Consider the following 26,691-nt stretch of genomic DNA (forward strand, 5'->3'; position numbering starts at 1 on the left):
TGTTCTGTTTACAGCTGTTGCTTGTTCTTTTGTTTTTTTATCTTAATATCCGCCCTTGATGTCATGGAGATGATTCAGAAGCAAACAGAGAGAGGGAATAGCAGTGACAAAGGCCTGGAGACATTATCAGAGGGGTTTAGGAAAGACTAAAAAAAGAACTGAGTAGCTTGTCTGCACAATGACTAAGGGGAGAGGTGATAACAGTCTACAAGTGTTTGAGAGTCTGAACACCACAGGGCAAGAGGTTAGTTAATATGGAATGGAGGAGGATGACTGGGAAGAAAAAGGAGGATAAACTGAGGCTGAATATCAGGGGAAAAATTCCTCCAAGTCATGGACGGGGTGAAACCTCCCCCCCGGCTTCAGAGAGGCTAGTCCGCCCTCCCAGCTCCGCATGGCCAGACTCCCCGCCGCTGCCCCGTGGCCGGAACCCTGAGCCCCTCCCCTCAACGGGCAGAGGAGCCCCAGCCCAGCTGCCCTGAGCTGCCAGGCCCCAGCTGCGCCGGCCAGCCCGAGCTACCCCTGGCCGTCCCAGCCCCTGGCCGCCAGCCCGACACCTGGGCCACCAGCCAGCCTGAGCCCTAGGCCGCTGGCTGGAGCTGAGCCCCTGCCGGCTTCAGGGGAGAGAGGGCGGGGCCTCGGGGCGGAGCCATGGCCTGGGTTAGGGGAGGCTTAGCCTCCCCTGGCCTGTGTTACCTGCTGCCCATGCTTCAAGTCAAACAGTAAGAGTGTGCCAGGTATGGGAGAGACGAGGTGGGTAAGGTAATATCTTTTACTGGACCAACTTCTGCTGGAGAAAGTGACAAGCTTTCACCCACCTTGTCTCTCTAATATAATGGGACCAATATGACTGCAAAGAACAATGTCAGGCATGAGGATAGCTGCTGAGTCCTGCTTTCTGACCCTGGATTAGGTGCTAGCACCCTGCACTGACAGGCAAAGCTCTTTATTCTTCTGTCTAACCCTGGGCTTCATCTGTTTCTGTTAGCACAGTTATCTAAACAGAAATCTTTGTCTATATGGGACAATAAAACCATGCTAAAACAATGCTATCTACAAACTGTGCTGGGAAACGGCCATCTGTCAGAAATCCATCCTGACAATTGTTTTCAAACCTAGTTGTAACCAGCTCTGCTCCGAATTTGCCCAAAACCTCTCAATGACAGTGCTCTGCGACTCTTTTAAAAAATAACTGCTAAAGAATCTTTATTTTTCTTACTCTGAACATTTTTAAACAGTGCAAGTTCCATAACATAAAAATAGAACAACCGACCATGGTTGCTACGATTCAGATTGCAAGTCACACATGCATCCAGCCTCCATTTGAACTCAAGTCTCAAGTATTACTGTGCAGTGCTGGTTCCTTGTCAAAGAACAAATACAATATTTTAAAAAACCTGTCATGGTGTGGTGTAAAATAACAGCACCTACATCACAGGTGCCTCTCACAACCAGCACCCATTTTTTTGGAAAATCTGGATTCTTACATCGTGCACCAAACTTTTCTAAAAATACCGTAAGTATTGTAAATAGACAAAACATTTTTTGCCATTTCTGGTGAAGGTAACACCAGTAACACCTCAACAGCAAGTCCCTTTCCACCAGCGGGAGAAACTACTTATGCTCGGTGTAATTGCAAAATAGTCACCTTAAAACCTTTAGTACACGGAAAAGCTCCAAACACCACCAGGACTGGGTGGAATTAAAAAAAAAAAACAACTTCTTTCAGTAGCACGTTATTTCTCAGTAAGCCTCAGATCTGCCCCCTCACACACACACACCTTTCCTTGCGCACAGTACTTCCTTGTCGCCCCCCCCCCCAGCCCCAAGTGCACAGGGAAATGGCCAAAAGTTCCTTTTCAAAGGCCACACAAAGCAGAGTGACCAGAAAACAGTTTACATTGAGTCATTGTAACACTTGCCCTACTTCTCCCATTCTGATCAATATCTGGCGTCTGCATGTGGCTGCTGACGTATTTAGAGCACTGCTCATTATTCCTCTGTTCCCAGGGTACGTGAAATAATTCTGTAAGCCTTCTTTCCATATGGGCATGTTTCAACCTATCCACAACTCTCAAAAGTTAGTGGGAGGCCCTTTTAAATTCCAGAGGTTGATGCTTTCAAGATGAGTTGCAAACTCTTTATGATTATGCTGCTTTCATGTTGGGAGTAGACAACTGTACAAATGATTCTCTGTGGAGCTCCCTAGAGGGCATGGAGTAATTAACAACCAGAAGGAGGATATACTGGTCCACAAAAGGGAGGAAGGGTCAACTGAGACTCGGGATACACACCACTTTCCTGCTGGACGGGTGGAAATGCGGATCCTCCAACAATCTGAGTTTCCCCGGGTGCGGCTGCCTGTAGGACTGCAGAAAGATCTAATGAAGGAAGTGAAAATAGAGTCTGGTTCTGAATTTGTGAATTCAACTGCACCAGTGCCTCCAGATGCTGGATCAGAGACAATGCTTCCTCCACAGGAACAGCTGGACTGGAGTCTCCAGTTGCAGCATGATTTTGGAGGTCAGAGGTAGCAGAAGGTTCATGGGAAACAAGATGGGGCACAGATGGCACCTGAGAAACTCCACCAGAAGATGTAACTCCAGGATAAAATATACCTGATAACTGCTGAATACCTAACATGTTGGCATCGAGGGCCACATTGCCACCACATTCATGGGAGCATAAGGAGCATGAAGACAATGGTCCGTGATTCCAGTTCTGTGATGCGGCTGGTCCTGCATCAGCGAGGTATGTCTCCGTATGTCCCCCAGTCATATTGTGCTGCCTTCCCAATGATTCCTGAGCCATGCTGTAGGACTGCCCTACCATCCAGGAGAAGTTGCTAAGTGAATGGAAAGCACAATCCTGCATGGATTGGTCAGTTTCCTCCTTTCTGTTTTGGCAGTGTGAAGAAGATACTGCATGGCATGTCCCTCCATTTACGACTTCACCCACTGCCATATTGAGAGCGAACATATTATTGTTTGTAAGGGGTTCCTGGCTGTGAGAAACTGCTGGAGGATACTCGTTCCTAGAGAGCCGCTTACCTGTGAATGCCCTGGATGGTACCTGTTGAAATGGTTCAGCCAGTTTGGTGCTCCCAGAACTGTCCAAAGGAGGGGAAAAGCATTTGGTCACAAGGTTATTTTTAAAAGTCACTGTCTTTCTTTTTGTTTCCCTTAAGAGGCTGGGCCCCGTGCTACTTGTAGAGGGATCGCCTGAGACTTTCTTTGGCAGAATCAGTCCCAGCAACAAGCAAGAGTGATTTGCATCAAGACCTATTAAAACAAACGAAAAAGGTGGTGTTAAAGGAAGATTTTTCCACAATTTATGCTGGAATCTTCCTAACTTTGGGCCAAATCCTTCGGTGTCTCACTCTTTATTGAATACTTATTGAGGCAAAACTCTCCCTGAGACAAATCCTAAATTTCTTCCTCTGATAGTCATTGGCCACTGTCGAAAGACAGGATACAGGGCTAGATGGACCACTGGTCTGATCCAGTCTGGCCGTTCTTATGTTCCTATGGAAGATTTGCCTCAGTAAGGACTGAGTAAAAATATAAATAAGGATCACAGGTTTTCATGCAATTTTTTTAACCCCATTCACATTTTCTGCATTACATTGAGATTTAATTTTTATTCTTCACCCACCGCTCAGCAATTGTATTCAATGGTTAGAGCCAAATTTTAAAAGGGACGTTAACTTGGCCTCTGAAATTGTGCCTGCAATTTTGGGCAGGCTTGTTTTTACACATAGATTTTTCACACCAACGTCTCGGGCCTGCAAAAGAGTGGATCTGTGCATGCGGCGCTACAGTTACATGCCCAAATCACGTAGTTCACAGTCTGCAGTCGAGCAATGCAAATCCAAGTTTTTGCACGCACACAATAACACGCATGTGCAAACACTTTTGTGCACAAAACTGCAGGCCCAACTTTAGAGACCGCTGTAGAAAAATCTGCCCTTATTTTTTTGCCCATCTAGGTTGAAAGGAGAATTAAAAGAGTTTAAAATATATATTGCTCTCAAAGGTGAATTATATATTTCTTTCTCAAATGACACACTGACATGAATCACATAAACGCACTTGAAATCAGTGAGTATACTTCAGTTCTGTTTGCAAATAGGTCAGTCTGACCATTCTGTGACGGGTGGCTGACCACAGCTAAACACCAAGGCAATTTTACTAAGGATGACCTGCAATTTTCAACCATCGTGGTTTGTAGCTGGGTATCTGATTCTCCCTGCATTGTGCGATGGCTGAAAAAAGTACAGCCCATTTCAATGGCCCAGGAGACATTAGAGTCTCTTGGTCTTGTCCTATCTTGATGGCAGAGCTCTGGACGGTCCCAGATTAGGAACACAAAGATAACACGATTTATAATTAAAACTATCTGCTTCTCCGTGATGACTGAGTTCCCACTTTTTCTGGGAGGTGAGACAGATGCCAGGTCAATCACCGATGGATTGTGCTGCATCTCAGAGGTGATTCTGCCAATGATTACTGGAAAATGTAATCAGCTTCCAGGCTGGGTTCAAGTGTGCACTGAGTGCAATTACCTGATATGGAGATGATGTGATGTTACATCATGTGACGGAGGTAGGACAGGGATTAGCTGCAGCTCTGACAAATGACATTTCACATGATGAGTAGCTGGGTGGGAACACACTATTATGTGACAAGGGGTTACATGAGTTTACATCCTGATGTGCTGCAGGCAAGCACCAGCCATTTCATTAGTTATATGTGGCAGTTACCTCAGGTCATGTGACACGAAGCTGGGCAGGGAAAGAAAATGTCGTAGGAATTAGGACAATGTGGGATTACTGGGCTTGATTTGCCTTTCATTTACTGTCATTTTATACTGCTGTCAATCCATTTACCTCAAAGGAGTTACTCCCGATTTACACTGTCACAAGGAGAAGCAGATCCACTGGCTCTCTGCCGTTTCATCTGTGGTAACAGAGGGTTATAGATGTCCATGCATCACAAGATGCAACTACCCATATTTTAAGTGCCTTTTTCCATAGTAAAGGGCATGCAAGTGCCCAACCCTATTTTTCAAATCTGCCTTTCACTGAGAAATAAATAGAGCCCCTTGCTTTCTGACACCCGGTAAAGCTGTGGATTATATTATACTGAATTATTTATAGCACTGGAACCTGTGATCCTCAATCTGAAGGCAGCAAGTTATTTCCCTGAGCCTCTCTGGGGTACACACCAGAAAGGGAAGCCAGCTTGTTTAAAATCCATACCTGGGCCACCAAGTGGATGGAATTTGGCAGGTACTGGCTGGAAGGCTGGCAGCGGTACCATGAACATTTCCATCTGGTTGCTGTCCACAATGCCGTATCTCTGTTTGTTGTTCAAATACGAATACAGCATGTTGTAAATTCTGAAGTCTTTGGTCATGGCAGGGCAGAATCGTATCATGCTCATCTCCTAAACAAACACAGGGAGAAGGAAACTGTGTGGATTGTCTGAAAACACAGTGCTGCTAACACTTCACCTAGCAGTAAAGAAATACTACAAAAAAAAGACTGAAAAACGGAAGGCATCTAGGAACTTGTTTGCATGTCAGAAGGGCTCAAGCTTAATCCCATTTGTGGGGAGGGGGCACTCCCATTCTTTATGTGCTTCACTCACTGCATTTTGGCAAGATGAAGAGCGTTCACCTCACACACAACCTACAAAACACACTTTGGTGCACATAAACAATCTGGCGGACTCTACATTCTATATGGACATCACAAGAGTATGAACAAATTCAGGAGAGAGAGAGAGAGAAAAACACAGACAGAGATCTTGCCTACAATATGGTAAAGACAATTTTTACCTGCACATGGTATGTCCCTGAACTGTATCAGGTCAGTTGACACCACTGGGCCTGATCCAAAGCTCAATGAAGTCAGTGGAAAGACTTCCAATCACTTCAATGGACTTTGGAGTAAGCCTTTAGAAGTCTTCCATCCATGTCACACATTTATGCATAGCCACAATCCTTGAACCCAGTGGTTGTTGCCAGTTCACTGAACCTCTCAAGATTAGGGCCTACATACTATTCACTTTTACTTGCCACTTAAAAGGACAGAATGTTTCAGTTGATCCAAAATATCATTCTATGCAACCATTAAAATTGTCCCTGCTGGTATCATAACTATGTGGGAAAGTGCAACCCTTTGTTGGCATGCTTTCAAACATGTAAAGGTAACAGCCATTTTAGCTGCATGAATGCAGGCTGCTTCTGGTGTCCAGCAGCTGAGTTCTCCTGTGATACAAGGTTTAAGGGTTATTATTGCACTAACTCAGTTCTTCTGACATCTTGGACCACAGGTTGAAGGAACTAGGATATGCTTAAAAGTCAGCTTAGTACATGACAAATCATCCTCAGCGCTTGAAAACAAGAACCTTTTGAAAGGATACCTTGGCTTCAGCTGGCCATATGCTCTCTAAATAATCCCAGACGTCCTCCGGGAGAATACAGCCCCTCGACTGAATCAGCTCTGGTAACGCCTGTACAAACCAGAAGGACAAAAATATAGATTACCCACCTTTTCATAACTGGTGTTCTTCGAGATGTGTTGCTCATGTGCATTCCATTCTAGGTGTGTGCTCACCCACCTGCACAGTCGTCAGAGACTTTTGCCTTAGCGGAACCCATAAGGTTGGCTGTGGCACCCTCTGGAGTGCAGCGCTCATGCGTCGGTATATCAGGCCCTGCCGGCCCTACGCCCTCTCAGTTCCTTCTTGCCAGCAACTCCGTCAGAGGGGCAGGAGGGCTGGTAATGGAATGGACATGAGCAACACATCTCGAAGAACAACAGTTACGAAAAGGTGAGTAACCGTTTTTTCTTCTTCGGGTGCTTGCTCATGTCAATCCCATTCTAGGTGACTCACAAGCAGTATCCCTGGAGGTGGGATCAGAGTTCACAGTCATGCAGCTTGCAGCACTGCTCTACCAAAGCCAGCGTCATCTAGAGCTTGTTGGGTAAGCGCACAGTGAGACGTGAACGTGTGAATGGATGACCAGGTAGCAGCCTTGCAGATATCCTGAATGGGCACTTGGGCTAGGAAGGCTGCCGCCGAGGCTTACGCTCTAGTTAAGTGAGCGGTGATAATCACTCGCACCTTCGCCTGATCATAGCAGAAATGGATGCAAGATGTGATCCAAGGCGAAATTCTCTGGGCTGGCACCGGACAACCTTTCATCCTATCTGCCACTGCGACAAACAACTGCATCGACTTGTGAAATGGCTTGGTCCTCTCGATGTAGAAGGCTAGTGCTCTCCTGACATCCAGGAAGTGCAACCTATGCTCCTCCTCAGACTTATGAGGTTTTGGACAGAAGACTGGCAAGAATATGTCCCTGCCCAGGTGGTTTCCCAATTACACATGAGCCAGAGGCCAGGTGTGGCCACAGCTGGACCTTGTCCTTGAAGAATATGGTATATGGTGGTTCCAAGGTGAGCACCCTAATCTCGGAAACCCTCCATGCAGAAGTTATTGCCACCAAGAACGATACCTTTCAGGAGAGAAGAAGAAGAGAGCAGGACGCCAAGGGCTTGAAGGAGGTTTCCATGAGCCACGTAAGCACCAGGTTAAGGTCCCATGGAGGGACAGGATCCCGGGCTTAAGGGTAGAGTTGTTCCAGACCCTTCAGGAACTGGCCTGTCATGCCATGCACAAAGACTGACCTGCCCTGGAACGGAGGGTGAAAGGCTGATATAGCGGCCAAGTGGACCTTAACAGATGAAAGGGACAACCCCTGAAGTGTAAGATGCTAGAGGTAGTCCAGAATCAGCTGCAGCGAGGCCTGCACAGGCCTAACCCCTCGGGTTGAAGGCCTCACGTAAAAAAGGTTCCATTCGGCCAGATAGGTGGCCCTACTGAAGGGCTTCCTGCTTCCCAGCAGGACCTGCTGGACTCGGGCCGAGCACTCCTGCTCCACAGAACTCAGCCATGGAGCAACCAAGCTGTCAGGTGCAGCGCTGCCAGGTTCAGGTGCAAGAGCCTGCTGTGATTCTGTGACAGGAGATCCAGCCAGTGGGGCAGCAGCATCGGGGCCAACACATCCAGGAGCACGCTGAACCAATGCTGGCGAGGCCAAGCCGGGACATTTAGTATGACCTCGGCCCTGTCCTGCCTGACCTTCATGAGGACCCTGTGGAGCAACTGGGGGGAAAGCGTACATCAGTGTGATTGCAGAGCCATTGGCCATTATCTTTGAAAACTCATGGCGATCGGGGGAAGTCCCGGACGACTGGAAAAAGGCTAATGTAGTGCCCATCTTTAAAAAAGGGAAGAAGGAGGATCCGGGGAACTACAGGCCAGTCAGCCTCACCTCAGTCCCTGGAAAAATCATGGAGCAGGTCCTCAAGGAATCAATTCTGAAGCACTTAGAGGAGAGGAAAGTGATCAGGAACAGTCAGCATGGATTCACCAAGGGCAAGTCATGCCTGACTAATCTAATTGCCTTCTATGACGAGATAACTGGTTCTGTGGATGAAGGGAAAGCAGTGGACGTGTTGTTCCTTGACTTTAGTAAAGCTTTTGACACTGTCTCCCACAGTATTCTTGCCAGCAAGTTAAAGAAGTATGGGCTGGATGATTGGACTATAAGGAGGATAGAAAGCTGGCTAGATTGTCAGGCTCAAAGGGTAGTGATCAATGGCTCCATGTCTAGTTGGCAGCCGGTATCAAGTGGAGTGCCCCAAGGGTCGGTCCTGGGGCCGGTTTTGTTCAATATCTTCATAAATGATCTGGAGGATGGTGTGGATTGCACCCTCAGCAAGTTTGCAGATGACACTAAACTGGGAGGAGAGGTAGATACGCTGGAGGGTAGGGATAGGATACAGAGGGACCTAGACAAATTGGAGGACTGGGCCAAAAGAAATCTGATGAGGTTCAACAAGGACAAGTGCAGAGTCCTGCACTTAGGACGGAAGAATCCAATGCACCACTACAGACTAAGGACCGAATGGCTAGGCAGCAGTTCTGCAGAAAAGGACCTAGGGGTTACAGTGGACGAGAAGCTGGATATGAGTCAACAGTGTGCCCTTGTTGCCAAGAAGGCCAATGGCATTTTGGGATTATAAGTAGGGGCACTGCCAGCAGATCGAGGGACGTGATCGTTCCCCTCTATTCGACACTGGTGAGGCCTCATCTGGAGTACTGTGTCCAGTTTTGGGCCCCACACTACAAGAAGGATGTGGAAAAATTGGAAAGACTCCAGCGGAGGTCAACAGAAATGATTAGGGGACTGGAACACATGAGTTATGAGGAGAGGCTGAGGGAACTGGGGATGTTTAGTCTATGGAAGAGAAGAATGAGGGGGGATTTGATAGCTGCTTTCAACTACCTGAAAGGGGGTTCCAAAGAGGATGGATCTAGACTGTTCTCAGTGGTAGCAGATGACAGAACAAGGAGTAATGGACTCAAGTTGCAGTGGGGGAGATTTAGGTTGGATATTAGGAAAAACTTTTTCACTAGGAGGGTGGTGAAACACTGGAATGCGTTACCTAGGGAGGTGGTGGAATCTCCTTCCTTAGAAGTTTTTAAGGTCAGGCTTGACAAAGCCCTGGCTGGGATGATTTAATTGGGGATTGGCCCTGCTTTGAGCAGGGGGTTGGACTTGATGACCTCCTGAGGTCCCTTCCAACCCTGATATTCTAGGATTCTATGATTAGAGCCCCCGACCATGGAAGCAGAAAGGCGTCCAACAGGGAGTCCCTGTCGAACCCCTGGAACAAGCAGAAACGGTGGCACTTCCTGTTCTGGTGAGTCGTGAACAGATCCACCTGGGGAGATCCCCACTTCTGAAAGATCTTGTCCACCATCTCAGGGTGGAGAAGATTCTGCTGCTGACCACTTGCGAAGCAAGGGAGAGAGGCTCTCCAACTGACCACCACGAGAGGCAAGAAGGAACTGAGAGGGCGTAGGGATGGCGCCGCCTGATATACCAACACATGAGCGCGGCACTCCAGAGGATGCTACAGCCGACCCTACGGATACCGCTAAGGCAAAAGTCTCTGATGACTGTGCACGTGGGTGCGCACACACCTAGAATGGAATCGACATGAGCAAGCACTCAAAGAAGAATTATTACTTATTATTTGATATTCTGCAGACTTACTTAAGACCTACTCAGGCAATCCCCTACTGAGATCATTATTTGTTAGTAGTAATCTTTTTCACCTTTATAAAGGCCATCACCCAAGTATCTGGGCACACTTTGCATGGTTTAGAACAGAAACAAATAACGGAAAGTGAACCCTTTTAACCCAATTTGTGCTTTCTGAGAGATTCCTTTTAATCTCAGAAAATATAAGGAACAGTCCTGCACTGGTGCCCTGACCAATGGACTAGTTGCTATAACTGGTCTTCTCCACTTTTAGTTCCTATGATTCTGCCATTCTATAGCAGTTCCTGCTTGTACATGTGAAAACTCAGTTCAAAGTCCATAGTCTCATATCCATGGGAGTTCAACTGGAATTGAGCACAAAAACCCACAAATCACTGCAAGTCCTCTAGGCACCTAGCTAATCCTATGACATCTCAGAAATGTTTCCCCTTTCCTATTGTCCCATCCACAGGCCAAATGCTGAGGTCCTTACTAATCAGTTCTTACTCAGGCAAATTCCAACTGGTTTCAGTGAGAGTTTGTATGAGGAACAAATGAGTAGTAACTTCATAAGGGCCACATGATATAACTTGATGTAAGAATCTGAGCTTTGATGCCTTGTCTGTGGAATGCCACATGAAACGTGTGGTGTTTTATTAAATACACAGTCTTGTTGATATAGACAGTCCCTCCTGTAATGTAAAAGAAAACAAGGGTCATACTTGAATGAGGTAAGTGCCATAGCCTGAAACAGGATATGCTTTTGCCACAAACTGTTTAATGCTGAACATCTGAATGAATCCTTCCCACAGCACAGTGTCCTTGACTTGCTTCTGTAGCCTTGGATTCTTCTTGAGGACGCCAGTTGAGGCAGGCCTAAAACATAATAAGTGTTATATAGTGGAGTCATTCCTATAGGTCTGGATACTCCATATGCTTTGATTGTGCTATTCTTTTATTTCTTGAGTAACTCCACCTCTTTTCCTGCACATTTTGCACTTTAAAGGAGGGGAAAGGAGGTTGCCACCTGGTCTGATTTGTTACCTTTGTTGTACCTTGTAACATGTAAGTCGGGGGTACAGAACATCCATCTCTCCCCCCTGTATAAGGGATTGACAATGGCTCCTGCTCCAGCCCATCTCCTTTTAGAAGGGGCCACACATGGAAACCCAAAGGGCAGGACTTGGGGATAACAGTGAGGATGGGTAACAAATATGAATTCCATTTTCCAGACCTCTCTCTCCCCCACCCCTTTCCATCACCACATGATGCAAAACAGTCATGTAGGGGCATAACATTTGCTGTACTAGATCAGACAACTGGTCCATCTAGTCCAGCATCCTGCTTCTGGCACAGATCAATACCTGGGGCTTCTAAGTAAGATAAACCCCACCTGTAGTATGTTATATCTCCCTGGGGTGAGGTTGGGCACCAGTCTTGTCTCAGAGCTCCCTTCCTGGACTACAGTTTTGCTATGGGGTTGTCCTGAGGTCTGGAGCACAGCCCCCCAGCTGTGCTGCTCAGGGCATCTGCGCCATTACTGGGGGCTTGTGGGGGGGGGGATTTAAGGTAGTCCAAACAAAAAAGGCAGTAAACTTCCACAGCCCACAAAAGGCAGAGTCCAGGGCCTTCAGAAAGCAAAAGGGAGAGGGGAGGAGAAGGGGAAAGAGAGAGAAGAACCAGCCTGTCTCCCTTCTGAGAGGACCTGGGCACCCAAGGCTCTCAAGCAGTTTTCCCAGTCAGTAACCCTGGCTGAACTCTGAGTTCCAGCCCTATTCCTTCAAAATGAACTCCCAAATTGAGCTGGGATCCTCCCTTTTAAGAAACCACCCATCCATAGGCTTGACAAGTCTTCTAGTTGGGTCTGATTATGCCCAGAGGAGCTCTTTACCCTCTTCTATGACTGAGGTGGGGATCTGTCCACCAAATCACCCCACTCCTGTAATGCAACTCGCCAGTTTATGCCAAGGAGCTTTGGTTTCGACTCCTCTTAGACTGCAGAATTACAGAAGTTCTCAGTCCTTTTTAAAAACCGTGTGTGGACCGTGGAGAATATACAGGCCACATGTTAAAACAAAAAGCACAACAGTAAGATAAAATACATTCCCACAAAGACCTGTCTTTCTCCAAATGTTTTCTCTCTTTGTCTGAATTGACACTGCTTGAATGTAATCTACTGGAGCTGTCTTCTGCCTTCTTCTTTGAGGTTGATTTGCTCTGCGGTGGGTTAAAACCTCTCTCACAATCAGGAGCCATCCTTCCTGTAAAGTCAGAAAAAACACTGATGTTTCTGTACATTCTGATCACAAAGAAAGAACACTGCTCTAATACAAGGTGGATTTCCATTTCTATGAGAAGTTCTGAAATATAAAAACAGAAATAATCTCAGAATTGACACTTTTTACTGTGTTATGGCCAAAGATAACATTTGACCCGGCTGCCAGCAAGTGTAAGGTCCTAGCTATACTGCCCTTGTTTACATTCCATAAACTCATCCATGCTGCCTAGATCTGGCTTGAAAAGGGCTGGGACTAGCCGTGAGGAATAATGCTCTTTCCTTGGTCTCCAGCCCAAGCATGAGTCCTGCTGACTTCTCTCAAGCTCTCCCCACTTTCTTTGCCTGTGTATATCAACATTTTTACAATTTATGGATCATGAGAGTGACAGACTAATAACACTAGCTTGAACCAGGCATCATCTGAGGCTGGTAATGTACAAACCACCAATACACCTCATTCCTCAACAATTGCTAATTCGGTCCTGGGCCTCTTGAACAATTCTATCAAGTTGTGTGATGGATTTGTGACATGGAGAAAGGTTATGTAGGACAGAATTTGAACTCATATGTCTAAGGCTAACCAACCAAATCCCTTCTCCCAGCTTACTTACCTGTACAGATAAGGCAATCTAGGTCCAGTAAGTGACTCCTGTGCTGGTCTGTGGTGTCTCTTTTGGACTCTGCAGCGGGCTGGGAAATACGTTTCTTGTCCATACATAGAACTGATCCCTACATGGAATGTATGACAGTTAGTAGCATACACGCTGAACTTCATTCACACGGAGCTAACCTGCGCTCCCGAATCAGCCTTATGGGAAGTGGTGGCTGAGTATCTATTCACACCCTCCTCATTCACCTGCTGGTGTCACCCACTCTCCCTAGAAGAAAGACATGGGGGAGTTCCCACTCTCCCCCAGGGAAATGCTGTTTTCCAGATTCCATCTTTCAAAGAGGCCTATGGTCATCAAACAGCAATCGGGGGTGGCTCCCCCTTCTGTTAGTAGTCAACTATCAGTTAACCATAACCTCTTGCTGAAGTGATGGAGACACAGTGTCAACACACAACATCCATCGCCTTTATAATAAACCAGAACAGCACAACACACTTATACAAAAAGAGCCTCTGATCTCAAGATGGCTCAGAGAGCTATTGAAACCCTCTAGAAAAGCCAAACTTTTGATGAATTCTTACCCTTATACTAATGAAGGACTGATATCAGGGACCCTTCTTTTTGTTCTATGTTTGTACAGTGCCTAGCACAATGGGGTTCATGACTAGGGCTCCTAGGCACTACAATAATACAAATAATAATTATAATACTACACCAGAACACATCATAGTGCAGAAAAGCAGTATGCAAATTTCCTTATTTCAGTAATGACCTGAAGGCCCCCTGTATTCTACTCCAGAGCTTCTCTTGATCCCTCCCCATAGACTGCACAGTACATTTTCAGCAGGAAAATGTCCACTATGGCCTAGAACAAAATCATCAAACTTGTTTTCATTGTGACTTTATCAAGAGTTGAACTGAACACTGCAGAGATGGAAGCCTGACATTAATCCACTATACCAGCTGGCCCACCACTCCCATCAACCCACTCCTCAGAAACTCATCTGCACTAAGATTCAGACACCAGCTGGTTTTAAGCACCTACATATTTCCCTTGAATCTTTCCTCATACCTTCACATAAAAGACCCTTGTTGAGTCTGTTTGATCAAACATGGACACCTACTCACATATAGGTCTTCCAAAGTAAAGTCCTCATCCACCTCTCTGTGTATCTCTATTTCTCCTTTGTGGGTCAGTTTTGTGGGGCAACGCCTTGGTGGTTCTCGCTCCTGTTTCTCTATCATCTGCAGCACCTGGAAAAAATCACATTGTAGTACACAGAGACCCAAGCAGACATCTCTTGGACAAGGACTCGCTCAAGAAAACAAACATCATAAGGAATCAACACAGGCAAAAGCCAAAATGGAAAAGCAAACCGTGGATTTAAAGAGAAGGGGTTTTAAAGATAAAGTCCTTCTCTTAGTGAAACAACAGCAAGGAATTCTAGCTATCCACAAGATAAATACAGCAGCAGTACATGCCTCCACCAATAATGTGTATCAAACCTGACTTGGAGACCATCCCAAGGCTGAGACAGAAACTCAGTATCCATGGACAGTTCAGTTCTTGGCTTCCATGAAAAGACTGGTCAACAAGGCTGCTATTTAGTATCAATAAGGATGCTAGTTTTTGTGATGTGGTCCCCTTCCCATTAGGAACAGGACAGAGACCATCAGATTCATCTCCTGCAGGTAACCAACCAGCTGTCTGATTTAACAACTTTCAATCAATACCAGCCTGAGCTGCATTTGAACTAGTGACATAGAGGCAAAAAGCTCTGGGCCCCATTGCCTATCCCCTGGGCCATCCCATTCTCAATACAGTCATCCATCTAATCTGCATCAGGAAATGCAAAAGCGTGACACTGTTAACTACTCCTCCTCTATTAAGAGGGGAAAATCATTGCTTTGTAAACATAAGCCCCACAGTGTCATAGAAAGAGGGAGGCAAGGAAGCCAATTGCCTCTCTTTTCTATTGTATTGGTAAGGAAAGAGCGTTGCACCCTTTTCTAAGTTTTGTTTTATAAAAGCTTTAGAAGACTCCAAAATATAAACCAATCAAGAAGAGGCAAAGCAAAAGTGCAATTAAAGCACCAAGCCTGTTAGCTATCCTTCTCCCTATTTTTAAAAAATCTAAATCATACTCAGACCCCTTAAGCAATAAAGGGTGCCATTTTCATACTGTAATTACTTTGGTTTAGATCACCTCTGTGTCTTCAACAGAAGAACAAGGTCCAGCAAAGGCATCACAAAGAGGCCGTTGGGAAAAGGGGATGACACTGCATTTATCCCTCTCTCAGCTGTACTGGGATGACTTACATGTTTGCTCTCCTTAGCTCTCCACTCTGCCAACTCCTTTGGTGCCATCTCCAGTGAATTCATTTGAACAAGACACTGCGGGGAAACCTCTCCAAGAACCACCTGGTGGAAGAGGAGCTGAAAGAACAAAAGAAGGATAAGCAGCCCTTGGAAGAACAATGACCACAAGGGACATGCATAGCCAGTCTGTTTCCAAAGATCTCTCTCTTTCCTTCTCCCACTAAATGTATATTTCAAAGACTTTATCACAGTACTCAGGCAATTAATGTTAACTCTCAGCAGGTCTGGACTGGATTGCTTGTGCCATGCCTGGAGAGCCTAGGTTTTGCAACAACATTTATGTAGGAATTTGGACATCTCCATCCATCCATCAGGTTCACAGGCCAGATACGTGTACCAATGCAGGCCTGATGTTATGTGCTACAAAGAAGATAAAGATACTCAGGTGTTTGGCGCTGACCAAATGTCTCTACACACTTACAAAGGATGACAGCTGACGAATGGTAGGCATGGCAAGTGCCACCAGTAATGAAAGATTAAGTAGTGTATTAGAACCCTGGATAAGACCCCAAATGATCACGTGTGGCCAAAGAAGGGGATGCCTGGATGTGCAATTGCATAGGCTTCCTCCATCAGTGAATAGAATGAGACTGTAACATTGGACAGTCTCTTTCTATGCTGGTTCTCTATATAGCCACAAGTTTAAAGAGATGCCCTCTTACCAAGCTAATGGAGAAAGTTAGGCAGATTTTCTCAGTCTCTTACCTTATTTTTTGGAGCTTTCAAGTTAAAGAGGAGACTGCGGTACTTGTTTTTGTATCGTTGGTCAACACAAAGAAAGAGGTTGAATATTTCCTTCTCCACATTGTTTGCTAATCTCAATATCATATCTTCATGGACATCCAGATGAGGAGACTCCTCCAACCTGGAACACAGCAAGCAAGAACCACAGATGGATGTGTCAGATCTGCCTGCTAAACGGGAGCCAATTTATAAATGTACAAGCTCTTTTCAATTAAAATCCCAAATAAATGAGCCTGAGAATCCTCCACCAAACAGGAAGCAGTCAGAAACCAGGGTCTTTTAGAAACTTAACCTTCCCAGGATCTCAAAGAGAAACCCCTTGTATTGTGAAATAGCTTGTTCCAACTGTGCTGCTATGTCAGAAAGCCTGTAGCATGTGTTGTTTATGCTCACATCACCTTCAGAGGAGTTGCCAGAAGTGGGGGGGGGGACACAGAGATGTGCTCCAGCCCACATCCTAAGGGAATGCTTCCCTGTCCCCATACAGTAAATTGCATTTAAACTTGGGGCCCCTCCTAACTTCTGTACACTTAGCTGAGCTTCTCACTTCTTCAAACACATCGTTATAACTTGAATTCCAGCATGATTGCATCTAACCTAAGTAACAGGCGGGTAAAACATCAGACATTTACTAGATCATATTCTGGTTTTAAACTTCATGGATAAATATAGTGCTCATAAAAGAGAAGGATAAATAGCAGTGCCTAGAGCAGGTACACCGTGCAAGCTCAGCTCTGCAATTTTCCCGTGCAGCATCCCTGCTATTCTCCTCCTCTGGCTGGCATATACCTGTCGCTCTGCCAGTGTGCCCCTGTCTTAATACCAGCAGTACTGCCTGCTATTCCAGACCTAGAATTCTTGGACCTCAGACAAAGCCTGCTAAACTCAATGGGAGACTTTCCATTGACTTCAATGAGTTTTGGACCAGACCACTTAACAAAGGCTGAGAATCATGTGATCGTTTTGTAATGTGGAGAAATAAGGACGAAGGGCCTGAGTCTCCAGTGCCTTCACCTTATGTAGGCCTTTACATCTAGGCAAAGTGACTGCAAGTGACTACGCAAGACAGTGGAGAATCAGGCCCTAGGATGAAACCCACCAGTTTCATTTCCACTTCTGACCTAATAAGGATTTGAAGCTGGCTCTCCAGTTGTTGACCTGTACTGAATTAACCTCACCACCTTGATCCAATTTTTTGTGCACGAGCAAAACCTTCTTACATGATTACCTGACAAAGGGCTAAGCCTGCCAAATGAATTAAACATGAACAGTAGCGAAGAGTGAGACAACAAATGGAGCAATCTATTGCAATAAATAATTCTGGTCTGCAAATGACTGTCAATATCATACATGACATGGAATGTTCTAGGTAAACAATAAGTTGAAACCTTTTAAAGGGCCACATTTTTAAAAAACAGCACCCTTGCTCCTAAAATCAGCAAGAGTTGATTGTGGTATAGAAGTAGCACATTCACCACAAGTGATAGGAAGACTTTCACATAACTCAACAGCCGCCCCTCTGATTGATTACGGAATTGCACAGATGGACTCTGAAGGGAGTTCCACCCATTTTTCCACAGAGCAGAATGGTGGCTGTGACGCAGGGCTCCATAGGAGTTTAAGCTGAGAAAGCTGTGGCCCTCCTTTTAAAATGGATCCATTCCCTACCGGAAACAAGACTATTACATCTCAGAGCTGCATGTTTAAGAGATGTTCTGCTACTGCATAACAATAATCAAATCTCCAAGGAAGTTTCCACTGCCCTGGCATTTATGAGAAACAGCATCAGACACAAGACTTTACTCAATAATTCCATGTGACTTTCATATAAGATATCCCCAGCCTTTTCCCCGCCACTATCATTCATAATCCACTTTACCTTTTCTGTAGCATCCCACGCAATGAGTCAACGACCTTAATTCGACTTTGTTCTTCGGACAGCTGCAAACTATGAACAGAAGCTGAATCTTCTTTAGAGGCTGGTCTCCTACCCCTCCTCCTCCTTTCATTACAGTAATCTTAAAACAAAAGAGAAGTCCTAAAATCTCAGACACTCTCCCTGCGGTACTGGCAGGGGGAATCCATAAAGATTAATGCTGAACCCCCTTTGGGTGGAGACTAGGGGGTTAAGCATTTGTTTTGACAGATTTGTGAAGCAATTTTTTGAATTTCAGCAGCCAATAAAAAGTCCAATTCTTTTTTTTTTTAAATTGTATCTATCGAACACAATGGGAGAATTCCAGGTTTTTGTCTGAAACCACTTCCATGAATGCGGTGGCTCTGAATTTCAAATTGCTAAATAATGCCAATGCAAACAATACTGCCTTCTAGCTAGCAGCACATAATCTAATGTAAGAAGATATTTTGGCATTGAGTATGAAAGCTATTTAGTATATGCATTTTCCACAAACAGAAAAGGATTTAGCATCATCACTTGTATAATTAAACCATATTACTTGTTAATTTTTCTTCTAATTGCTATTTATACTAAATTACTGTTTTAACTGTTTCACTTCTTGCATCTTGGCTTCCATAGCCCATCTCCACTCCTGCATCTTGGCTTCCAAAGCCTACTGATGAGATATTAAAATCAAAACAGAATGGGGTTACCCTGGAGCAGTGGTTCTCAACCTGCGGCCCGTTGGCCACTTGCAGCCCAATCAGCACACAGCTGCGGCCCATGTGACATCCACAGGGCCATACAGGTAATATTGGATGCAGCCAACAATGGTAAATAGGTTGAGAACCACTGCCCTGGAGATATTTTTCTCTTGATGTATCTGGCAAGTAAAGGCACAGGTACCAGAGGTGAAGTGGTTAATTTGGTTTACTGTTTAAACTAATGACTTTCACTCAAAGGAGAAGAGGGCTTGGTGAGAGGCAGAAAATATTCACATTCCTAAATTATAATGATGCTAAACTAAAATTCCACCCAAAAAGGAATTCCCACATTACACCCATTTAGTTCAAAGAGGGTTGTGCCAAAACACAGAATGGATTTACAGCTGAATACAGACCCTTTAATATTCCTCCAGCCCTTTAAGAAAAGCCAATCTACTTATCATACAAATCATTACAACCAGGGCAGATTCTTGTAACTTATTAAACCGAGCACCAAATATATCTTGTAATAGGGTACATATTGCACTGTTAGAAATATTCTGCACTGCCACAATACTTTGTGTGTCATAAATACACTAACAAATCAAAATGCAAGGGGTGAAGGCCATGTGTCTGGAGTGAAGACTTTACCCTATTTGCGTGACAACTGAACTGACAGATTACTGCAAAGCTTTGGCCACTGCAATTAAGTTACGTCTTCCCAGCTTCGTTCTGTCCTTTGTATACATTGGAAAATCCTCCACGACATTATTTAATCTGACCAAGTAGCAGCATGGCTTTATCTTTTTAGGATTAAGGTCTAATCTATTTATAGCGAGCCAAGGCTGTGTGTGCTAGGACAACACTGATGCTCATCTGCTGCCTGGGCCATACTTATAAATAAAACAATGATCACCTGCACATCAGTCAGTGTAAAAGCAAGGTCTTTCCTGCTAATGGCAGAAATGCTACCCACAAAGGTGGGACATTACAGGGACACCACATCTCCCTGTGGTAACTGCTTTCCTACTGAAGATCCAACAAAGGGAACAACTTCATTTTTGTGCTGCATGCTGATAAGACAGCAAGTGTCTGAGTCAAGTCTGCTGCCTTTATTCACAAAGGGCCTGGTTCTGCAAATCCCACTCACTTTGCATAGTCCTTATAACCCAGTAGTCACACCGAGCTCAGTGGGACTTCTGGCCTGAGTACTTCTCATTGTGAGTAAGGGCTGCACAACTAGACCCCAAACCCATTTTTATTCACATTTCCTCTGAACAGCCCATACAGCCGGAGAGCAAGCTGGGTTCTCGGCCACCTCGAGTATCATCAACACGATCAATTTCGATTGCAGAATCTTTAATATTGGAGGGAAACTGAGAGGCAGAAGGAACCCAGCTGGTTTTCAGACTCTAAGTTGAGAGTCCATCCATTAGAAAAATCATCTCTTAACTTGTAAACTGAGCACACTTGCTTTGGAACTGTGAGACTGAGAAGAAAAGCCCTCAGGGTGACCTGACAGTCATTTTTCGTGCATAATGCCACTTGAACAGTTTCATAACATTTGACGACCTTTCTCAGCATTAGCATACTGCTAGAAGTAGAGTGATCAGTTCACACTATAAAGATCTTGCCCTTCAGGAGGGGGTGTTTTAATTCCTCTTGAAGTTCCTTCCCCGGGAACACTGCTAACAGATTCCCCTTAACTTAGAGGGGTAGCAGGACTGAAGGGGCAGAAGGCTGCTTGAACAACATATCAGAGTGTTAGCTGCAGTAGTTACATAACAGCTCTAGACACAAGTCTCAGTCTGGGAGTCACTGTACCAGCAAAGCCAGTCACCATGTGAGCATGGGCTTTGCAAGTTTCTCTATATAACTTTGGTTGATGCACCTCAGCCATGACCTGTAATAAGATCTGCTGTTCAAATACTAGGCATCTTTTTTGCATAGACTGTATCATGCCGAACTGTTTAGAAGCTAAGGGCTGTGAACAAATGCCCACCAAATTCATTTTCACTTGGCCTACACCAGGATTTAAATCCCTAGGAGGGAAAAGACAAGGGCTGAACTGGAACCAAATAAAGTGTGGTACTCTTCCAAACTCCATCCATAACCCGAGTTCTGTCCCAGTATAATGCCCATACGTAGATTGCGCAGATCTTAATAAACTGATCTGCCCTCTTATTTCTTGGATGTGCTGATCAATGTGAACTAGTCAAGAATCTTGACATTTAGAATGTCATTATAATGCTTCAGGTTCAATACCTCCTTGAGAAGATTAGGAGCAGTTCTCATCTCTCAGACCTATTGTTTCGTGATGTCTGTACACTCATAGAACGATACCACTGAATTGATTTACATTCAGTTCACATTCTAAAGGTTCACTTTTCAACCACAAGGGCTAGAGACTTAATTACTTGAATTTTGTGAAGGCCAGCTTCCAAGAAAAAGTAACGGTGAGTCAAGATGCCATAAACTGGCCCAATTCAACCCCTGAGAAAAGCTAATGCTTCACCATCTATATTACCTTGCCTCCATAAGAGAGGTTACACAGCTAGATCCTTTCTGTATCAGCTGTCCTTGTGAAGAGGGAACTGTCATATGAAAGAAACTCCTCTAGGCAAATTTCCACTTCAGAAAACTTAGGGTGATCTGACACAGCACATAATACAATGAAGAACATGAACATACACAGCTAACAATAGTGAGAATAAGATGACTCAGTTTCTAGGCCACCTGTCCTTGGTTTCAGTGTTTAACAACTTACGTGAGTTCAAAGGCTTTTGCCAAAGCACATGTGCTGCATATGGTTTCAGGAGCTGCTTCATTTCTTTTTTATATAGTGTTGGATGGTAATCGCTGTCTTTAATTTCCTGGTGGTGCATCAATCATAATAAAGATTAAAGGAAGAGGGAGGAAAAATCGGATGAAAAGAGAATGGAATATGGAAGAACTCATGCAGACAATGAACCTTGCTAGCACAAAATTCAGTGACACCATATACTAAATACCCACCTGCAGATAGCTTTGGGAATGGAATTAGTCACTGCTTTCAAGTCTTACACTGGTCAGACCTTTGCTTATAATATCTTGAGAGCTTGTGTTTAGTTTCAGGCTATTACTGCTTGTTTTATGGCTTCTCTGCTACTGAAAATAATTTCTACTTCCCATTAATACCTCTCAAATATCTGAACAGTGGAATAATATCCTCATTTTATAGACACCTGTCCACTATCAAGACCAGTTCAAGCAGACCTGCAATTGCATGTGTAGCAATTCAGTTGGGTTCCCTGGCAACAAGACCCGAGAGTCAATGTAAAATCATCTCCTCTCTTGTCTACCTGCTCCTGAGGCTGCAATTAGGGGAAATTCCACAGTCCACCAGAAACTGGACAAAAATCACCTCATTTCACACAGTCCACTGAACATCCAAGAGGTGGTAACAGTTTTGGTTTACTAGGGCAGATTCAGACTCATGATCTTGCTGTAAAAGGCCTACAGCCCATTACCAGTCCTCTACCCATGCTTTATTTTAAATTTCCCTCTTGAAAAGCACAGTAATCCCACCCTTCTTGCTGCTCCACATTTTCTTCTCCACTGTGTTATGTCAGGATGGCACACGGAGAGATGAAATACCTGAGTAACCTGGAAATCAGCATATACGTCATCTGATAAATCCTCCAATTCCTCCACTCTCCGCATCTTACATGGCTTACAAGCCTTGCTGCTGGAGACTCCCAGGACTGGCCTAGACATTTTCTGAAGGAGGAAAACATTGCCAGTGACAAAGACATTTTCAAAACAGAGTGTGCGCTTTAAATTGAAGTAACAGAAACATTCTCCATCTCCTAGTCCTCCACGCCCCTGTTGCAACCACAAGGTTCTATCCAATTTTCCTACTCCATCGTTACTTCACTGAATTGTGATCACTAGTCTTTAGGCTAGAGGAACAACTGCTAAACAGTACGAGGCTTCTCTCCCTTCAGAACCTAGGCACATTGGTGGCCCAGCACTGAGAGCAGCAGGGGCTGGGAACTGCCCAGGTGTCCCACAAAATAACTCAGGGCACAAATCGCTAGCCCCTAGTCACACTTCTTCACTCAGCATGTAATTAGACTGTGGACTCATTGCCACAGGATACTGTTGAGATCAAGAAATTAGTAAGATTGAAGAGGAGACTAGATGTTTGTATGGATAATAAAAATACCCAGGGTTATAACAGTTAATGCAACAAAAGAATTTGGCTAGGGGAATAAACCTTATGCATCATAGTTTAAATTAGGGCTGTTGATTAATCACAGTTAATTCACGCGATTAACTCAAAAAAATGAATCTTGATTTAAAAAAATTTATCGCAATAAATTGCAGTTTTAATTGCACTGTTAAACAACTGAATACCAATTGAAATGTATTAAATATTTTGGATGTTTTTCTACATTTTCATATATATTGTATTCTGTGTTGTAACTGAAATCAAAGTGTATATTATTTTTTATTACAAGTATTTGCACTGTAAAATGATAAACAAAAGAAATAGCATTTTTCAGTTCACCTCATACAAGTACTGTAGTGCAATCTCTTTGTTGTGAAAGTGCAAATTACAAATGTAAATTTTTTTTGTTGTTACATAACTGCACTCAAAACCAAAACAATGTAAAACTTCAGAGGCTACAAATCCACTCAGTCCTGCTTCTTGTTCAGCCAATCTTAACTGATAATCAGTCTCTTTCCTTCATCCTCACTTCAACAGTGGCTTCCCAATATCAGTCTCTCACTGGGTGGGGGGGGGGGGGCGGGGAGTGACCACCTGCTCTCCCTAGTGACTCCTTGGCAAGAGGCCGCTTATGCACGAGAAAATTAACTACTGCTATTCCTCTCTGGAAAGACTTTTTCCTAGAACATACTGGAGATTACAAATTGACTCCCGACTCTTTATCTCCTGAGATTATCTGCAAGGGTACCAATGTGGTATCAATTTTTGTCATGTGGACTTCTGTCTGCTAGGAAATGGATAGTTACCATCAACTTTTGCCATACAAGTCAATAAACACTCAGGAAATTAATGACTTCTGGTCACTAACAACCTGGTCAGAATTCAAAGCCCTGGCTGGGTCGATTTAGTTGAGGCTGGTCCTGCTTTGAGCACGGGGCTGGACTAGATGACCTCCTGAGGTCTCTTCCAACACTAATCTACTATGATTCCTTTTGCCATCTATACTTCACGTTCAAGTTTCCTTCTAAAAAAATCACAATCTTGCCTAATTGCTGCTCTCCATTTCATTGGGCTACTTTTTCGGGGGGGGGGGGGGGTTTGAGGTAAAATACCTTAGGGGGCTGGCAACAAACACATGTCTCATCATCTGAAGAATCCTCCAATTCTACCAGTCTCTGCAGTCTCCTTGGCTTACAGGCCTTGCTAGGGACTCCAAGGAGTCCAACTACTGGCCCAGACATTTTCTGGAGGAGAAAGCAAAACATTTTTAAACAGAAAAAAATAGCTGTAAAATAAGTCCTTGAGAGAACCTTCCTTCTGCCACAATAGGACCTCTACGTTCCTTCTGGAACCTCAAGGCATCCATCCAGTTTTTCAACATTGACATATTCCTGGATTGTCACTATCCTTTTAGCCAACAAGTGCTGGACAGGATTCCCTGACAAAGTAGCTTTTGAACTGGCCAGAGTGGTAGTTGTTGAACAAAAAGAATACCTTGATCTCTTCAGGACCTGAGCATGATGAATCCACAACACTCCCAGCTCCTGACAGTGCAAGGGTGTAAGCAACAAGTCTCCCAAACATCAGTATAGTTCACACACAACTAGGTAATAAGCCAGTTGAAGGGCACCTTTTTAACCCAACCGAACAAAGGAAATGAGCAATGATAACTAGTCTACACTGTCTTCCCTTCCCCACAGTCATATCCTCTCCTGATACTTTCTACATACTTAGATCACTGGATAGAGAATTGCAATGCAGGAAAGAAAACTGCCCTATCCTTTGCCCAGATGAAGTTGCATTGTTCTATTTCCCCACAGATACACTCTTGATCAGGTCTTCCTTAATCCTGCCGAAGCAAGAAATGACCACTGACTAACCCAGTAGCAGCATAAACAAGAGAAGTGGGAACAACGGGTTAGTTGCTGCTGTATCTATTTATTCCTTGACTGATCAGCAAAAGTTTCTGCAGATTGAGAAGAACTATTCCCCTCATTCCACTATTCCCCTCATCTTCAAAAGGGGAAGGTAGAGGGATTCACCTCCCACAGATTGCCTGCTGGTGATTTCTATTCATTCCCAACTGCATCCACCAAGCTAAGGTGATGGCTATGGAACTGCAACCTGAGGACAATGAGGGACAAAGAAGAATCTGGGAGGTCCAAATTCCCATTTGAAACTAGGCCTAAAGATTCACTCTTCACCATCATCTTCTATGCCTGAGTAACATATCACAAAGGAGGAAAAAACAACAGAAGAAAGGAAAACATAAAACATACGTAATACACAATTTGTACACCATGTGACTGATGAACCAAAGGGCCCTCTTCCTCCTTGGACAGAAAGAGAACAGAGAGATTATAATCGGTATTTTAATATACTCTAATTTGTTGTTCGTTGTCTCATCCTATAAACCAATCTCTTGCTGAATACTTAAATAATATTTCAGGCATAAAACTCTAGACATAAAATCACACAGCCCAGCTCAGATGAGAGGTGCTGTGGGTAGTAAAGGATATTCTAGATTATAGCAAAAGCAATCCTGAAACCGGTTCACTAAGATTTATCTTTCAGCAACGAGATTGAGGTGTCATTTTTTCTATATGTGCCATTACGGTATAAAACGTTTCATCAAAGCTGTGTGCAGTTTTTCAACAATATGGAACCCACTGTATTTCAAGCGCACTACACCTATTGGGGTAGGAAGAACCAACCTACTGCTACACTGTTGGCCCAATCACCTTTGTCTTGCTCCAGGAGAGCATTTCTGCCTTTAATCTAAATTAGTATTCCCTGGACCTCTTTCCTCTGCTAACCCCCGAACATGTCCCAGCATGACTGAGAGCCATAAATATGCCCCTTGCTTATAACTTCTTAACCTTGTCAGACCCCTATTTAATCCTACCACGCACACTGAAATAGTCCCATTCATGTTGGTGCTTGCACACTTATCCCTGTACACTGGCATGTCACACTGGCTGCTATAGGAATGGGTTGTTTTGGGGAGGCAAGATTTCTTATCAGACTTTTTATTAATCCAAAACCTGAATGAGGTTCATTTTCCCCCAAACTGATGCAAAGTGCCATGAAGCTGTCTCTGATCCTGCTGAAGCTAAGATAACATTTGCAGACTGGCCACGCAAGCGGTCTCAAAGCAGCATTTTCTGCTTGCACTGCACTAAGGCCACGTCTACACTTCAGGAGCTACAACAGCAGACCTACAGCACCATGGCTATGCTGCTCTAACCCCATAGCATAGACACAGACTACAGCGACAGAAGGGATTTTTCCATTGCTGTAGAAACTCCACCGCCCCAAGCATCAGTCAACCTGGCTGCATCGACACTGAGGTTAGGTTGGCATAGCAACAGATTTTTCACACCCCTGAGCAGCGTAGCTATGTTGACTTAAGTTTTAAGTATAGACCAGACCTAAGTTAGGGATGTTTTTTGAATTTCCAGTAACTACCTACACCCTAGGGTAGTGTTTCTCAACCTTTTTCATACCTGGGACTGGCTTGCTGCCTTCCTAAACTGTGTCAGGGAGACCTCAGGGACCAGCACCAGTCCACAGATCAGTAGTTGAGAAACACTGCCCTAGGGCACAGCCTAGAGTACACCACAAACCTGGAACAAATATTTAGGAAGTGTCCGGACTAGCTTTTACTAACATGTTAACCAACAATCAATGAAGTCAAGGTAAAAAATTCTAGTGTTGACAAGAACTCTCAGGAACTAAT

At 44.4% G+C, this 26,691-nt stretch overlaps 1 protein-coding gene across 1 annotated transcript; it reads right to left on the reverse strand.

Moving 5' to 3' along the window:
* Nucleotides 1–1,848: 1,848 nt before the first annotated feature.
* Nucleotides 1,849–25,252, reverse strand: SPOCD1 (SPOC domain containing 1). Its single transcript, XM_074934343.1, has 14 exons — nucleotides 25,232–25,252; nucleotides 24,065–24,196; nucleotides 22,376–22,498; nucleotides 21,507–21,612; nucleotides 18,018–18,156; nucleotides 16,100–16,259; nucleotides 15,335–15,451; nucleotides 14,143–14,268; nucleotides 13,015–13,132; nucleotides 12,242–12,386; nucleotides 10,848–11,001; nucleotides 6,429–6,518; nucleotides 5,261–5,447; nucleotides 1,849–3,281 (listed from the first exon to the last, which is right to left on the reverse strand). Exons 2-14 carry the CDS (start codon nucleotides 24,191–24,193, stop codon nucleotides 2,224–2,226), a joined length of 2,652 nt encoding a protein of 883 aa, XP_074790444.1. The 5' UTR covers nucleotides 24,194–24,196; nucleotides 25,232–25,252; the 3' UTR covers nucleotides 1,849–2,223.
* Between the last annotated feature and the right edge of the window lie 1,439 nt (nucleotides 25,253–26,691).

This window comes from Natator depressus, chromosome 19 (assembly GCF_965152275.1).
Source record: "Natator depressus isolate rNatDep1 chromosome 19, rNatDep2.hap1, whole genome shotgun sequence".
NCBI lineage: Eukaryota > Metazoa > Chordata > Testudines > Cheloniidae > Natator > Natator depressus.

Excerpts from the sequence above, each read along its gene's own strand:
- SPOCD1 (XM_074934343.1), bottom strand. The coding sequence starts at position 24,193 with ATGTCTGGGCCAGTAGTTGGACTCCTTGGAGTCCCTAGCAAGGCCTGT. Across the intron at positions 14,269-15,334 it reads GAGCTAAGGAGAGCAAACAT|GTGCTGCAGATGATAGAGAA; the intron begins GTAAGTCATCCC and ends GATTTTTTCCAG. Across the intron at positions 5,448-6,428 it reads TATGGCCAGCTGAAGCCAAG|GAGATGAGCATGATACGATT; the intron begins GTATCCTTTCAA and ends GTGTTTGTTTAG.